This window comes from Pongo abelii, chromosome 9 (assembly GCF_028885655.2).
Source record: "Pongo abelii isolate AG06213 chromosome 9, NHGRI_mPonAbe1-v2.0_pri, whole genome shotgun sequence".
NCBI classification, from domain to species: domain Eukaryota; kingdom Metazoa; phylum Chordata; class Mammalia; order Primates; family Hominidae; genus Pongo; species Pongo abelii.
Window position 1 is genome coordinate 77964162 of NC_071994.2, and position 15789 is coordinate 77979950.

Genomic DNA, 15789 nt, shown 5'->3' on the forward strand with positions numbered 1-15789 from the left:
ATGTAGAGTCAGCTGTGCAGGAGACCGGAGTTTTATCATTACTCAAATCAGTCTCCTCTGCCTTTCTTAAGAAAATGACAGAACAGATACCTATTCTGTTCTTCTTCTGGAATTGTCCTATATTCTTTTTAAAAAGTATCCTTGCTCCTTTGTACCACAGAGTAGAAATATTTGTTTCTGGTGTTCCTGATCAGAACTTGGAATGCCCTTTTCACCATAAAAACATTACATATGATGGCTAGGCATAGTTGAAATATTATTGTTAATACTCTTTTTGAGTCACATAATATGTTAAAATGACTTCTGGAGCTTCCTTGGGAGGTTCACCACAATTTATAATGTGAAACATTGTTTCCGTGGGAAACTGTGAGAAGAAATGTATTTTATTTTTTTGATTTAACACCAAATTTATCACTTTTTTAAAACAAGAGATTTTCCCCAAAAGTGAAGAAATAAGAAACAAATCCAGTGTTCATGTATTCCCAAACTGCAGCCTTGATTCCAGGATACCTCATTCTCTCCAACCGAGCTGGCTTCCTGGGAATCCAGTGGTGGTACATGGATCGAGGGTGCCTTTGTGCTGCATTTTTTACTGCCTCTCTCCTGAGTTGTGGGGATAGATTCTGCAGGCTCTTGTGCTGGCCCAAAGGTGCCCAGCCTTGACTCCACTTCCGTGTCTGTGATCCCGGGTGGGCAGGTTTCCTGGGTCCCGTGCTCTCAGCAGCTTTCTCAGGCGCCTCTCCTTGCTGCTGTTGCCCCAGGTGATGTTCAGCCATCATCTGGAGCTCTCTCGTTGTGGGTGTGATCCTTGTCATCTTCTGTCGCTGTGGAGACATTACCAAAGTGGGTCAAGGATCCGTGTTCATCTCTCTCTGGGGATGACTGGTCAGCACAAGGGTGGCAGCATTGGGCGACATGTCCAAATCTGCTCTGCCCCCTCGGGGTCTGGGGGCTGTTGTCTTGCTCCATGGCTGGGGTGGCACCTGCTGGGCTGGCACTGTGGTCGGAGGGAAGGCCGCGGGACTCGGGGCTGGGCTGGGCTCGGCACGCTCCTTTTCCACTCTTGTCAGATCCCCCTGCCAAAATTTATTTTACATTCCCTCACCTGAAAGGTTAGACTTCTGTTACATGGCAGATATACTTTACTTTTTGGAATCTCTAAAATTTTAGATTTACTCAGTTGTTAATATGTCATATTTTTAAAAAGACAAGCATGATTAATTTGTGCATATATTTTATTTTGTTTGGTTTTGATTAATTTGTTGATTAATGTCTTTCAGGGTTATTCAAATGCTCAGAAGACTATTCTTCTGCAGGTGGATCAGAACTGTGTTCGCAATTCTTATGATGTCTTCTCTTTGCTACGGTAAGAAACTTCTTAGATTGCCCTGAATTCTAAAGAATCTTTCTCATTTTGAGTTTGTGACATTTCAATGTGAGAAAATTAACAGAAGCTTTAGAGGCTGTTATTCAAGCTTAGCATTTTTTAGTGCAAGAGTTATAAATTTTGTAGCTACAGTGATTTAAATTTATCTATTTTACAAAGTCTTTGGAAAGCCATTTCCTTTCTCTGGACAGTGGGAGAGAATATTTGGAAGCCAGTGATCTGAAAACAGACATGAACTGTTTTCTGGTCTTCTGTACCCTACAGAACAGCAATCAAAGTTGCAAAAGTTAGACTTATCAAAGTCTTAACAACTGCAGCATCACTCAGAAAGCCCTTCAACAGCCCCAAACGTGGCTTTGAGTTTTGACCTGTTCTTTGTCTTAAAAGAATTATGTTTGGCAAGCCAAAAAAGCTTTGCATGTATCTAATGCTCAGAGGCTTAAAGGCCTCAGCTCTATATTTTCATAATGTCTGGGCTTAATTTTGAAAGATTTTAAAATCTGGCTTTAATTTTAAATGTGATAGATCATCAAGGATATTTTTCCAGGGAGCAAGCCACCAAAATAAATGCAATTCCAAATAAAGTTAACAGCAACACTCAACCAATGTTCACCCTACTCAGACAGATTGTTCATTGAAATTTGATTTTGACAGTATTTTCTAATGTTTACGTGACACGTAATACATTTCAGAACATTAGACATCCTCTATATATGTACTTGAGGAAGAATCCAGAAGGATGCTCGGAAAAGTGGTTATTTTAGAAACTTTACAAAATTGACCTTTCATTTGTGAAACTTGAATCTTATTACACATGATATAGAGTTTGGTCACATGGACTGTGTCCATTAATCTTAAGAAACATGATTTTGACTAAAGTAACCATATACATTTTCTGAGTTTTGGTTCTTGCTTGAGAGATGCCTACACCTTGACTGCTTAGGATATGTAGCAGAACACACAGGGTTTAGAAATTAGAGGGTGGAGATATTAGGATGTGTCAAAACATAAACATATTTTAATGCCTGTTCGGTTTGAGACACACGAAGTTTTAAGTATTGAAAAGAAGAAAGTCCAGAAATTATTTGAAATGTGAGTAAGCCACTAATATTTCTTGATCTCAGTTTTCCTTAGTAAGTAAAATGAGTTTTAGGGTACAATTATTTTAAAGATATGTTCTAAATGTGAGATTGTGTGACCTTACTAGAGAAAACAGTAGAATTAAAAGAAAAAATACTAAGTCAGGAAGAAGAGGATTTGGGATAGTGTAGTATCATAGATGCTGAAAGAGGATAGTTTCCAGGAGTAGCGAACGCTGTGATAATGTAGGAGAGCAGGAACTGAAGAAAGACTGTTGGATCTTGTGAAGCAGTGTGGTATCATGGAGGATGCTTTGATTAATCCTACCCTGCCTTTATCTTTGATTTATCCTAATTCATTTAACCTCTGATGCTTCTAAAAAGTGGAAGCAGTGATGTTACAAATTTGTGTAATTTACAAGCATTTTCACATTTTTTATCTTATTCTCTTAGAAGTCTTTCACACATCAGGGATGATAGATAGCCCTTGTCTTGATTGTAGAAGCTGAGGCCAAGAGGCGTTAAATGTTTTATCTATCTGAGGGCACACAGCAAGTAAGAGCCAGACTGGAGGATGCTTTGAAGGTTTTCTGACAAGCATGTTTTTGTAGATCCTTTTAATAGTCTCACCTTCCTAAACTGGTGGTTACAAGGTACACATGGCATAATGACTGCGGACATTCTTTGGAAAACACAATGCCCTACATAAATGCAAAGTCATCAGGCTAATTTAGTAGTTGCTTAGTTATTGAACATTGATCTTGCAATGATTTGGCTCTTGGGGAGTTCATATCTAGAGTATTTTTCAGACTCTTCAGATGTGTCAGTAATTTGAACTGCCTTATTAACAGTGGTCTCCTCATGCCTATTGTACAATTCATGCCTAGCTAATAACACAGATATACTTTTCCTAAACCAGATCAAGTGTCTATTTATCAACCAAATTTACTGAACCAGGGAGTTGTTCTGGAATTGGAAACTTTAAATTGCACTTATCAAAGTTGATGAGTCAGATGGGACTTTGGTGATAGTTCTCTCAGACATTAGTAAAGAGTTCCCATCATCTGCTCTATTAACTGATCCTCTTTTCCCATAGTGTTTGCCATGATATATGTGAAGTGCTTTTTAGGAATCTTAATTGTGTGCCTATTGCATTAAACTCTAGCTCATGGTTTCCTCTCTAACATTGTCCTTGGCTGGAGTCATTTTAAAAAATATATCTTTTCTTTTCCTGATGCTTTCTTGGTTTATAAAATTGCTGCTACTTGATCCGTAATTTTGTGTGAAAACACACAGTCTAAATTCTTTAATGCCACTTAACTCTATAAAATTCTGCCTGCTGTTTAGTCATGATTAGAACCCTGGTCTCCTGATTCTGTTTTTTTTTTTGAGACGGAGTTTCGCTCTGTCGCCCAGGCTGGAGTGCAGTGGCCCGACCTTGGCTCACTTCTGCCTTCATCTCCCAGGTTCAAGTGATTCTCCTGCCTCAGCCTCCCTAGTAGCTGGGATTACAGGTATGCACCACCACACCCAGCTAATTTTTGTATTTTTAGTAGAGACGGGGTTTCACCATGTCGGTCAGGCTGGTCTCGAACTCCTGACCTCAAATGATCCACCTGCCTTGGCCTCCCAAAGTGCTGGGATTACAGGCCACTGTGCCTGGCCCCGATTCTGTTTTTTGAGTATATTCTAGTTAATTAAGTTTCACTGTACTGTTGGGCCACTAGGATACATCTGTTCCCTCTCCTTTTTGTGTGGGAGTGTCACTCTTGACTAAGGCAAGGACTTTGGAGCACCTAAAACCAGGTGCTCCTTCAGGCCGGGTGGGGTGGCTCATGCCTGTAATCCCAGCACTTTGAGAGGCCAAGGCGGGCAGATTGCCTGAGGTCAGGAGTTTGAGACCAGCCTGGTCAACATGGTGAAACCTCATCTCTACTAAAACAAAAATTAACCAGGCATGGTGACACACGCCTGTAGTCCCAGCTGCTCAGGAGGCTGAGGCAGGAGATGAGTTTCAACCCGGGAGGTGGAGGTTGCAGTGAGCCAAGATTGTGCCACTGCACTCCAGCCTGGGTGACAGAGTAAGACTCCACTGCAGAGAGAAAAAAAAAAAAAAAAGAAAAAAGCTCCTTCAGATGGATGGGTTGTACTGTTTTATAGAAAAACGATGACTTGAGACCTTATTCAGATACTTTGACCCATAGTTAAGAATTTAGGCTAATTTCAGTGTTGCCAAAGATTAGCAGTTCTTTCCAAATTTACATTTAATGTGGGATAGTAATTGAACTATTCCTTCTTAACTCTTGGAAATCTCTGGATTAACGGTTTGTTTTCAGGTAAAAGTAGACATTTAATTAAGAGCCAGTTTACTCATTGTTATATTTGATATTTTAGGGTGTTCACCACAAGGTGTCAATGTTATTCCTTAACTGGCATTTGAAATTTTATTTATTTTACAATTTTGGGGTGAGAAAAGTAGGGGACTAAAATGGAATATAAAGCAACGTTGTAAATTATAAATAAGCATTCATTTTTAGGAGTTAACTAAAAAAATCTCTTAGTATGATTCCTTCTAGGTTAAGGAATACAGGCGTAGTACATAGCTTTCTAATAGGCTTATTAGGTACCTTTCTCCTTTTGGTTCTGTTTTTTTAAAGTTCTGTTGATAGGGAATTATTGAAAGATTATAAAGAGAGGAGGAGTAAATTACATAGTCAGGTTTGCAATTTAGAATTCTAACCATGGTATCAGTGTGGAGTAGACCTGAGGGATGAGCCTGGAAGCAATGATTTCTGTCTAATCTTATCTGTTCTCTGACTGAGAGATTATTTTTAGTATTAAAAACTCATTTTTTGGTTGTTTTTTCTTTTATACTTTTTCAAAGAGGTAACTCTGTTATAGTAAGAAAAGTAATAATTCTGTTTTTTTCTAGTATAGTTTTTATTGTTTTTTTCCCCTTCTCCTTTAGAAATATCCTGCTTTTGCCAGTTTAATAAGTGGAAGTATGGTGGAAAAATAAAGGGCTTTGGTCCTTTACCTAAATTCCAGTCCTAAAACTGCCATGTGTAAGGTAGACTGGATGCAAGACTTTGAGCAAGTAACGTCAACTTTTTGTATACCTTAGTCTGCTTTTGTAAAATGGGGCTAATATTTGTCTCTTCTATTAGGAATATTGTTAGAATTAAATAAGGTAAAATATTTGAAAGATCTTAGGGTAGTTACTGGCATATAGTAGACATTTAATAAGGGTTAGTTTTCTTCTTCCTCTTTACTTACCCTGTCTTGGATATAGCTTTCTCCTCTAAGCCAGTATTCTTCTTCCTTGTTACCACTAGCTTTTCCACTTTTCAGCATAATTTCCCTTTCTCTCCCCACCATTCTAGTGTTTTCCATATCTACTTTTATATCTGCATGATGGATTCTTCTTGTTCACTGCCCAGAAAAGTCAATGCATTGAGAACAGGTTTTGCAGCAAAGAAAGAGCTTAATTATTACCGGTCCAGCCAAATGGAAGGATGGGAGATAATTCTCAGATCCGCTTCCTCAGAATTCACAGGCTAGAGTGTTTCAAGGATAGTTTGGTAGGCAGGGGTCTAGGAAATGGGGAATCCTGATTAGTTGGGTTGGGGCTAAAATCATAGGGGGTCTAAGCTGTCTTCTTGTGCCAAGTTAGTTCCTGTGTGGGGGTCATAAGACCAATTAAACCAGTTTCTTGATATGGGCTACCTATTTGATACCAGCTGGTCCATCAGAATTCAGAGTCTGAAAAATACCTCAAGCACCAGTCTTAGATTTTATGATAGTGATGTTATCTATAGGAGCAATTGGGAAGGTTACAAACCTTGTGACCTCTGGGTGCATGACTCCTGAACCATAATTTTACAAAGGTGTTTTCAGTCCCTGAGTAATAAGGAGGAGGTTACTTTCGGGAAGGGACTGTTATCATCTTTATTTTAAAGTTAAGCTATAAACTAAATTCCTCTCATAGTTAGCTTGGCCTATGCCCAGGAATGTACAAAGACAGCTTGTGAGGCTAGAAGCAAGATGGACTCAGCTACATGTTGATTGATTTCTGTCACTCATAATTTTTGCAAAGGTGGTTTTACTTTCAAAGTTGCTTTTGTTAATTCTAAACAGTCATAATAAAAAATATTTAACATGTGTATGTCTTTTCTCCTTAATGACATTGAAATCTTCTTGAAGGAAAGGATTATTTCTTATGGCTATATTTCTCCTCTCCTTCTATTTTACCAATACTTCTTGGTTAATTGTTGGAGTTCCTTTGGCTTGTGAGCTTACTAGGACTCTTCTGTATTACTCTTTTTCCCTAGGTACTCTCTTGTGTTACTAAAGCTACAACCAACACATCTGCATGTTAATACCTCTTCAATCTATATCTCTAGCTCTACCTGTCTTTTGGATTTCCAGTCTGCATTTTCCAATGACCATGGATATTTGAACTTTTTTGTCCTTGAGGAACCTCAACCCCAAAGTGTCTGGAGCCACACTCGTCGGTTTAATACTCCTCTTCCTTTTCTTTTCCCTGGTTTGTCTCATGGTATTATCACCATCCTAGTCTCCCAAGCTAGTAATCTTAGTCATTTTTGGTTTCTCTAATTTTTCTTCCCTTAGTGATAGATATAGTTGATGATAAACCATATTGATTCTTTGGCGAGATGTCTCATCTGTCGAATCTTCTTTGTTTTTAATCTGTTTTTTCCTAGACTATTTCCTGATCTCCTAGATGAAGAAATTAAGGCACAAAGCAGTTAAGTAACTTCACCAAGGTCACATAAACTAGTGTTAGAATTTGTATTCAAACCCAGGCAGTCTAGCTCCAGAGGCTATCATATAAACCAGTGTATCTTAAATCCTTACAATCTTTTACACTGCTGCTAGAGTGATCTTTTAAAAGATACATGGGCTGGGTGTGGTGGCTCACGCCAGCACTTTGGGAGGCTGAGACGGGCGGATCACGAGGTCAGGAGATCGAGACCATCCTGGCTAACACAGTGAAACCCCGTCTCTACTAAAAATACAAAAAAAAAAAAAAACAAAAAAAAAAAGCCAGGCATGGTGGCGGGTGCCTGTAGTCCCAGCTACTCCGGAGGCTGAGGCAGGAGAATGGCGTGAACCCAGGAGGCAGAGCTTGCAGTGAGCTGAGATCACGCCACTGCTCTCCAGTCTGAGCAACAGAGCGAGACTCCGTCTCAGAAAAAAAAAAAAAAAGATACATGAATTTTCTTACTCGCTGGGCTTAGAAAGCTTTGATATATCATGTACAGGATAAAGTTCACACTTCTTAATGTGATATTCAAGGGACATTTAGCAATACATGCCCTTAGGGACCATGGTCTTTATTTCAAAGTCCTCCCACTCCCTACTTGTATAATCAATAACTATCATTTATGTAGTGCTTACTGTGTTGTAATTAGTTCTTCATTGTCTGATTTTCCCTCCACTCATCTCAACACCCCCAAACTGAGAGCACCTTTAGGCAAGAATCCTTGTTTTATTAGTCTTTGTATTAGCCCTATCGCAGTGTGTATCATATATATGTTAAGCAGATAATAAATGCCATTTCTATTGACCAAATTGAACTATTGTTCGGGTTACTAGAGGACTAAAGTTTTGTTTTTCCTAATGGTTTCCATCTGGTAAAGTGAGAGTTGCAAAAAAATTTCTAGGCTAATATTTAAAAGGTGTTGAAAATGCAGTCAGGTCTGTGAGCCTTCAGCTGCTTCTTTCTTTCAGCCCCTGCTCTCCACACAACATCTGGTGAGATTTTCAGAATTTTGTGACTTTCAATCCAACTCTTTCTATAAGTGTTTTGGGAAGACCTTTATTTGGCTCTCTAGAAGCAAATTCCCCTCCCCCCACTTTGCTAGAAAGTACTGTCAACTATAAAATTCCAATTTTAACAGGAAAATGCTCACAACCAATAAATTATCAATAGCATAGTGTTTAGAGAAGAGATGGGATGAGAAGTATAAGGTATAACTTTGTTTATCATCTTTAAACTATGGATGTGATAACCAACTTTTAGGCTGCAGGAAGAAATTTTTTTTTTTTTTTCCTCCCTGCCTAATGGACTCTAAGTGGTAATTGCAGTTACACAGAATACAGCTAAGAACCCAACTGTAAGCAGACTTTACAAAGTTTATGTACTAAAACTCGTGTACTTTCTTTTCATAGTAGAGACTAGGCTCTTACCCAGTTTCTGTATGCTTATTTTAAGTAAGTTGGGGGGGAATTAAGAGGATTACCGTTAAAATAGACATACTGACAGCAAGAAGTGAAAGCTGATAGTTTGCTCTGTTTGTGGTATACTCTTTGATTCTGGAATATAGCTGAGTGATAAATCATATTAGCTACTGTCCTACCTTTGTAGTCACTGTGTTTGGATTCTTAAAACAGCCCTGTCTCACTACTTCATGTAAAAAGAGAGAGGGGGAGAAACAGTTCACTGTAAGGAGAGGCCAACTAAAGAAAAAAACATAGCTAGCCGACTCCTGTGTGTGCTTGGCCCAAGCACATCTCTGTATTGCATTTCATAACTCAAGTTACTCACGAGAATTATGAGTGCTCTTAGTTTTTAATAATGCTGTCTCCATTTAACAGATGAGGAAGCAGTCTTAAAATGGTGAGATGATTTGCCTGGGCCACAGGCTGGTTAAGTGTGGAAGCAGGTCTGAAGAAAGGTCTGCCAGGCTCCAGTGCACGTGCTGTTTTCTATTATGCCATGTTGGTGCCAAATCATCAGTAAAATAGAAGAGTGTAATTATGAGAGCCTTCCTAAGAAAGCAGGCACATAGAAGATTTAGGAAGGTTTTCAATCAAAATTTAAAATAAAATAAATTTGGTTTGTGTTTTTTTGAGACGAAGTCTCACTTTGTTGCCCAGCCTGGAGTGCAATGGCGCGATTTTGGCTCGCTGCAACCTCCGCCTCTCCAGTTCAAGCGATTCTCCTGCCTCAGCCTCCCAAGTAGCTGGGACTACAGGCATGTGCCACCACGCCTGGCTAATTTTTTGTGTTTTTAATAGAGACGGAGTTTCACCATGTTAGCCAGGATGATCTCAATTTCCTGACCTCGTGATCCGCCTGCCCCGGCCTCCCAAAGTGCTGGGATTACAGGTGTGAGCCACCACGCCTGGCTAATTTTGGTATTTAATGTAAGTTTTGGTGGAGCAAAATTTGTATTTATGTGTAGCAGCACATTTTATTCTTTATTCATCCGTCTCTACATATAGTATAAATATATCTATGTATGTATACATGCACATACAGACACACATATACACACACACACAGTTTTACAAAAATAGGATTTAAGCAAAATACGGGAGTAATTATAGGGTGAAGTCTTCTCCTTCCCCTTTCCTTGTACTTTTTGGCTTATCTTCTTCTTTAAGCCCTTCTCCCCCATTCTGCTGCCGGCAAACCACCCAAACACAGAACGCATGTCCACATGACCCCTAGTCACCCTTCACCCATGTTAACAATCTGATATGTATCCATCTGTATTTTTCCCATAGTCTCTCTATATATGTCATAGATATGATTTATAGATAAATTTATATATGTTTTCTATATAATTTATGGTTTATGTATATGGTTTGAATTAATTTATAAAATTAAAATTGTTTTATAAAATTGGAGTTGATACACATACTTGGGTTTCTTGTTCAATATTCTATGCATTCATTCCTCTAATTCACTTTTTAAATGGCTTAATAATAGTCCATGGTGAGGCTATATCATATTTATTCAGCCACTACCCTATTGATCGGCATTTAATATAATATTTACTCTGGCTCTGGTTTTTAATGCTTGTTTGTTTTGACAGTACGCACATTACTGAAGGAAATATTTATACACATATATAACCTTGTTTTTATGATGATTTTGTTTCCATGGATTACATTCCCAGCAGTGGGATTTCTGAGTCAAAGGGTATGTATTGTTTGAATTGTCAGAGATAATCAGGTTGTTTTCCCAAAGGGCACAAAATAAATGGCATTACTCTTTACCCTGATTCCGTGCTGGCAATGGCCATCATCAATTTTTATGATTTTTACTAATTTGATGAGTGTAAATGATGCCTCAGTATTACTTCAATTTTTGTCAGCCTGGTGCAAGTACTTAGTTTGAGCTACAAGTGAAATTTAACATGTTTTCTTAAGCTTATTAGCTATTTAGGGTATTATTCTGTGAATTTGCCTATTCATTTACTTTACCTATTTTTAAAAAATTGAGTTACTTGCATTTTTCTCATAAGTTCCTAAGAGTACTTGGTATTTTTTCCCAAATCTGACAATTACATCTTGACTTATGATACCTTATACAAAAAGTTCATATTTGTTGTATTGTGTAATTCTGTTTTTTGTTTTATATTTTCTGGGCACTCTTGAGTTGAAGAGGACTCTCCTATACCTTGCTTCTATAGATATTTTTTGCTAACTTTGAGATTTATATTATTTTACTTTTTAAATTAAATATTTAATACAAATTGCAATTTATTCTTTTTTTTTCTTTTAATCCACCCATCTGCACACTGATATCTAGTATAGATAGTCTGTATCTTGTAAGGTAGAAATTATTTCTTCATAGATGAATTCATTGTACCAGCACCTTTCTTTTCCCACTGAATTTAAATAATACCTTTGTAATATATTAAAAGTGCATATATACTGGGATCTATTTCTGAATTTGCTCTTTTTTTTATCTTATCCTTTTGTGTATTTTGTAACTTTCAGATTGATTTAACTACAGGGGATTTTTTTTGTGTGGTCTAATATCAAGTAAGGCACATCCTGTTGCTACTCTTCTTTTTGATACTATTTTTGGCTATTCTCAGAACTTTATTCTTTTATGTGAACTTTAAGCTTATTTTATCCTACTTTAAAAGACCAATCTTATTGGAATTTTAATCGAAATTTTTATATCAGTTGAAGTTTTACAATTATTTTGGGAAAGCTGTCATTTTATATTAATATACTCATCCAAGAACATGGTGTCTTTTCATTTGTTTATATTTTATTTTATTCCTTCAACAAGATTGTAGTTCTCTTTATATGGTCATTTGGCTTTCTGTTACATTCGTTCTTAAGTATTTTATAGTTTTTACAGTATTTTGTATAAAATAGGTGTTCCATTCCATTCTTGTGTGCTTATTGCTATTATAAGGAAAAGCTATAATTCTAGGAAAATCTTATTTATATTTAGTAATATATCTAATTGTTTTTATTGCTCTTGTTTTTTTTTTAAGGAAAGCTCTCCTTTTTTGGCATACACATTATCATCAGTAAAGGATAGGCTTTTCTTCTCTAATGTTTATACTGATTTTCTAGACTTACTGCATTTGCTAAACCTTCTAGAACTTTCAGAATAATGTTGAAAAGTAATAGGCATTGTGACCATCCCAGTTCCTTGTTCTAATTGAAAAAGTTCAGTAGTTTGCTGTTCAGAATATTTTCTGTTAATTTTGAAAAATATTGGCCGGGCGTGGTGGCTCATGCCTGTAATCCCAGCATTTTGGAAGGCCTAGGCAGATGGATCACCTGAGGTCAAGAGTTCAAGACCAGCCTGGCCAACGTGGCGAAACCACGTCTCTACTAAAAATACAAAAATTAGCTGGGCGTGGTGGCACGCGCCTGTAATTCCTGAGGCAGGAGAATCACTTGAACCCAGGCAGCGGAGGTTGCAATGAGCCGAGATTGCACCACTGCACCCCAGTCTGGGCGACAAGAGCGAAACTGCATCTGAAAGGAAAAAAAAAAAAAGAAAAATGAACATATATATATAAGAAAAAAATATATATACATATATGTATATATTTATACATGTATAAAGTTTATACATGTATAAATATAAACATATATTTTTTCATATATATATATATTCGTTTTTCTTTTTCTTTTCTTTTTTTTTTTTTGAGACAGAGTTTTGCTCTTGTTGCCCGTGCTGCAGTGCAATGGCTCGATCTCAACTCACTGCAACCTCCGCCTCAAAAAGGAAAATATTTTAAATAATTCTTTTTATTCACTTAATGCTTTTATTAGGAATGGTTGCTGAATTTTCTGAAATGCCTTTCCACATTTATTAATATTATATTTTTTCTTTCTTTATAATTGTGAAAAGGTATATGGATTTCCCAATGTTGTATTACTGACTAGTTATAGGTTATTCTTTTGATCATTACTTATAAGCAAGATTAGTTTTTAGCAGTTGTGTTGTTGTTATGGGGGGAGGGTGTAAATTACCGTCTCTCCCAAGATCATAAAATTGAATTGTGAATGAATTGTGAAGCTTTCCATCTTATTCTATGATCCTAATCTGTAAAATGGTGATGATAATAGCATCTGTCTCTGGATCGTTGGGAAGATTAAAGGTATTAATGTGAACTGCTTAGTACAGTGCCTGAATTGTATGTGTCAGCTATCATTATCATCATTACCATCTGAAACAGATTAAATAATTTTGAAAGTTTTTAGTTCTTTGAAGGTTTGTTAGGACTTAGCTAGTAAATCATCCAGTTCAGGTGGATTTTATGAGGGTAAATCTTCTTTCAATCCCTTTAGTGCTCATCGCTCTGTCCATTTTTTCCTGCTTCTCCTTGGTTTATTTTTGGAATTTGTTTTTTGGTAGGAAACCATCTATTTCCTCTAGATTTCCAACATTATTGCTGAAATAATGCACATAGTTTTATTTTATAATTCCTTTAATCATTTCAATAATTTACAGCACATTTTCTAATTAAGACCAGAAACTACTCTAATGTTTTAGTTAGAAATGTTGTTACATTATGACCTCTTCTTGGACAGGATGCTCTCTGATGTTGAAATTGTAATAACTTTTTTCATGTAAACTAAAACAAAATATTTCAGATACTTTTGTCTTAAAGTGTTTCTCAGAATGAGAATGGAGAATGTGGACTATATACGTTCAGGGAATTTATATCTCTAGTTTACGATGTTGTTCCTAGCATATAGCACCAAGCTGGCTCAGAGTGAATGCTCAGCAAATATTTGTTAAATGAATGAATGAAGAAATGGGTGAAATATAATCCTGTTGGATAATAACTGAACCAGGTAGATCTTTTGAGGAATTTTTTAAAGGTAGATTTTTAATTACCTTTCCAAAGATGATTAGTACTAACCTTGGATATGTTTTGCCACAGTTATAGTATATTTTACATATAAAATAACTTAATATTTCATTTTGGATACAGTGCATGCTAATGAAAAATTCATGTTGAAAGCATTTTGTTTGTTTGTTTGTTTGTTTTTGAGATGGAGTCTCGCTCTGTCACCCAGGCTAGAGTACAGTGGCGCGATCTCGGCTCACTGCAAGCTCTGCCCCCTGGGTTCATGCCATTCTCCTGCCTCAGCCTCCCAAGTAGCTGGGACTGCAGGTGCCCGCCACCACGCCCGGCTAATTTTTTTGTATTTTTAGTAGAGAAGGGGTTTCACCATTTTAGCCAGGATGGTCTCGATCTCCTGACCTCATGATCCACCAGCCTCGGCCTCCCAAAGTGCTGGGATTACAGGCGTGAGCCACTTCGCCCAGCCTGAAAGCATTGTTTTTAAATTAACTGCAGTTTACTAAATGAGTAAACCAGTAGTCCGGACTTACTGATAGATCTCATAGTCTTTAACTAGGGCCTCTTATAGGCAATTATGCTACTAAGTTCATTTTCTCTAGTTTACTGAATGTTTAATAGAGAATGGAAATGTAATGGGTAAGTTAAATGAGCCCTCCCCAAAACAGTGTTCAGAACTCTTAGCTTAGAGCAAAAGTCAGCTTTCAAATGTTGAAAAGGTGAATGAAGAATAAAATAGGAAGAATAAAATCAGCGTAAAGAAGTAAAGCGTTCTTTGAGGGCAGTTAAGTATATGCAGTCTTCTGCCCAAGAGATGTTCTCTGTCTCTGCCCCTGTCCTTTAATTTTGGCTTGAATTCACAGGGTTACTGGACTAAGACTGCTTTGTTTGAGATGTCACTGCGAATTAAGGCTTCACTGTCACATCTCTCATAGCTGCCTTGTAACTTCTACATTCCCACTGGTGCCAGGCATGTTCCAAGGCAGCATTCCAAGGTTTAGTGATTTCACCCTGATGTCTCCGCCAATAAAAATAACCAGTTACCATTAAAACGTACCCCACCCATAACTTGATTTTTACATGCCGTTTTATTAAGAAAACTTATCGACAATTTTAGGAGAATTAATACATTAAGTTTATCAGGCTATCAACTGGCCCTTGGAGTAACTTTTGTTCTAAAAGTGGATTTTTCACCTTGGAAGAGAATCTGAGACTCAGCATGTTTATCTATTGAGAGTGGACTTTGTAATAACCTTATTCCTACAGTCGATTCTTTATGACTGGAAATACTCTGTTAAAATGAGAAGCCAGATTATTACCTTAGGGATTTATATTCTAGTAGGACAGATAACAGATACAGCAAGCAAAAGGTCTTTCATTCGTTGAGAAACTAATAATAATTTCTAAATATGTTGTGTTCTAAGAATAAGTCAGAATCCCTTTTTTTTCTACAAAGGGCCTACACAGGGGGTGGAGAAGGAAAATAAGATTTGAGTATTAAAAATTTTCACTTAAATACATTAATGCTATTAAGTGAAATAGCATTTCAGTTAAATGCTAAAAGTTAGCATACATCTTTTTATTGTGTTCACAATAGCCACACTACTATTCCATTTTACTGGTAAGCAGACTGAAGCTTGCAAAAGTTGAGTAGTGTGGTTCCCAGGTGTTCAGCTGGTAAGTCATGCAGAGTCTGAGGTTAGTGGTAAAGGCCTTTCCATTATATTTTTCCATCTCATGTGGAGGAATTCCCTGTGACATTCTTTTCTCTTGTTGAGACTGCCTTATAGCACCCTTAGTCTTCCCAGTAAAAGTTTTTTTTTTGATGATACACAAACATAAAATGAGCCAGGAGTTACTTAGAGTCTTGTGGCACCCACACAATGGAGACTTTCCTAATAGGCTTTCCTGGAGCCCTCCAGAGTGTGCTTAATATACTCCTCACCTTGTGCCTCCCCATGGAGGAGGTCTTAATGGTTTACTATTGAGGAGTGTCTCTGACTCTATGACCACATAGGTCTTTTTACTTCTTTTCCCCCAATATGTCAAGTGTGAAGTGACTGGACCCAATGATTCTTTCTTAGTTGGCATCCCTGACTGTTCTTAGGCTTCTGTTCCTTAAATTCAGACTCTGCAAGAAGTACACTAATGTCATAGAGGAAAATGACTTTTCCACAGTAGCACTGATTTTTCTGTTCCCGAGATTCTTTGATTCTAATGA

At 37.3% G+C, this 15789-nt stretch overlaps 1 protein-coding gene across 2 annotated transcripts in view; it reads left to right on the plus strand.

The window, feature by feature from the left end:
- The window catches only part of UVRAG (UV radiation resistance associated), a 327393-nt gene that overhangs the window by 95967 nt on the left and 215637 nt on the right, over positions 1-15789 (plus strand). For both annotated transcript variants that reach the window (XM_002822260.4, XM_054524839.2), the window contains exon 6: positions 1281-1366. In XM_002822260.4, the coding sequence (XP_002822306.1) occupies positions 1281-1366 (86 nt within the window). The remainder of the gene's footprint in view (positions 1-1280; positions 1367-15789) is intronic.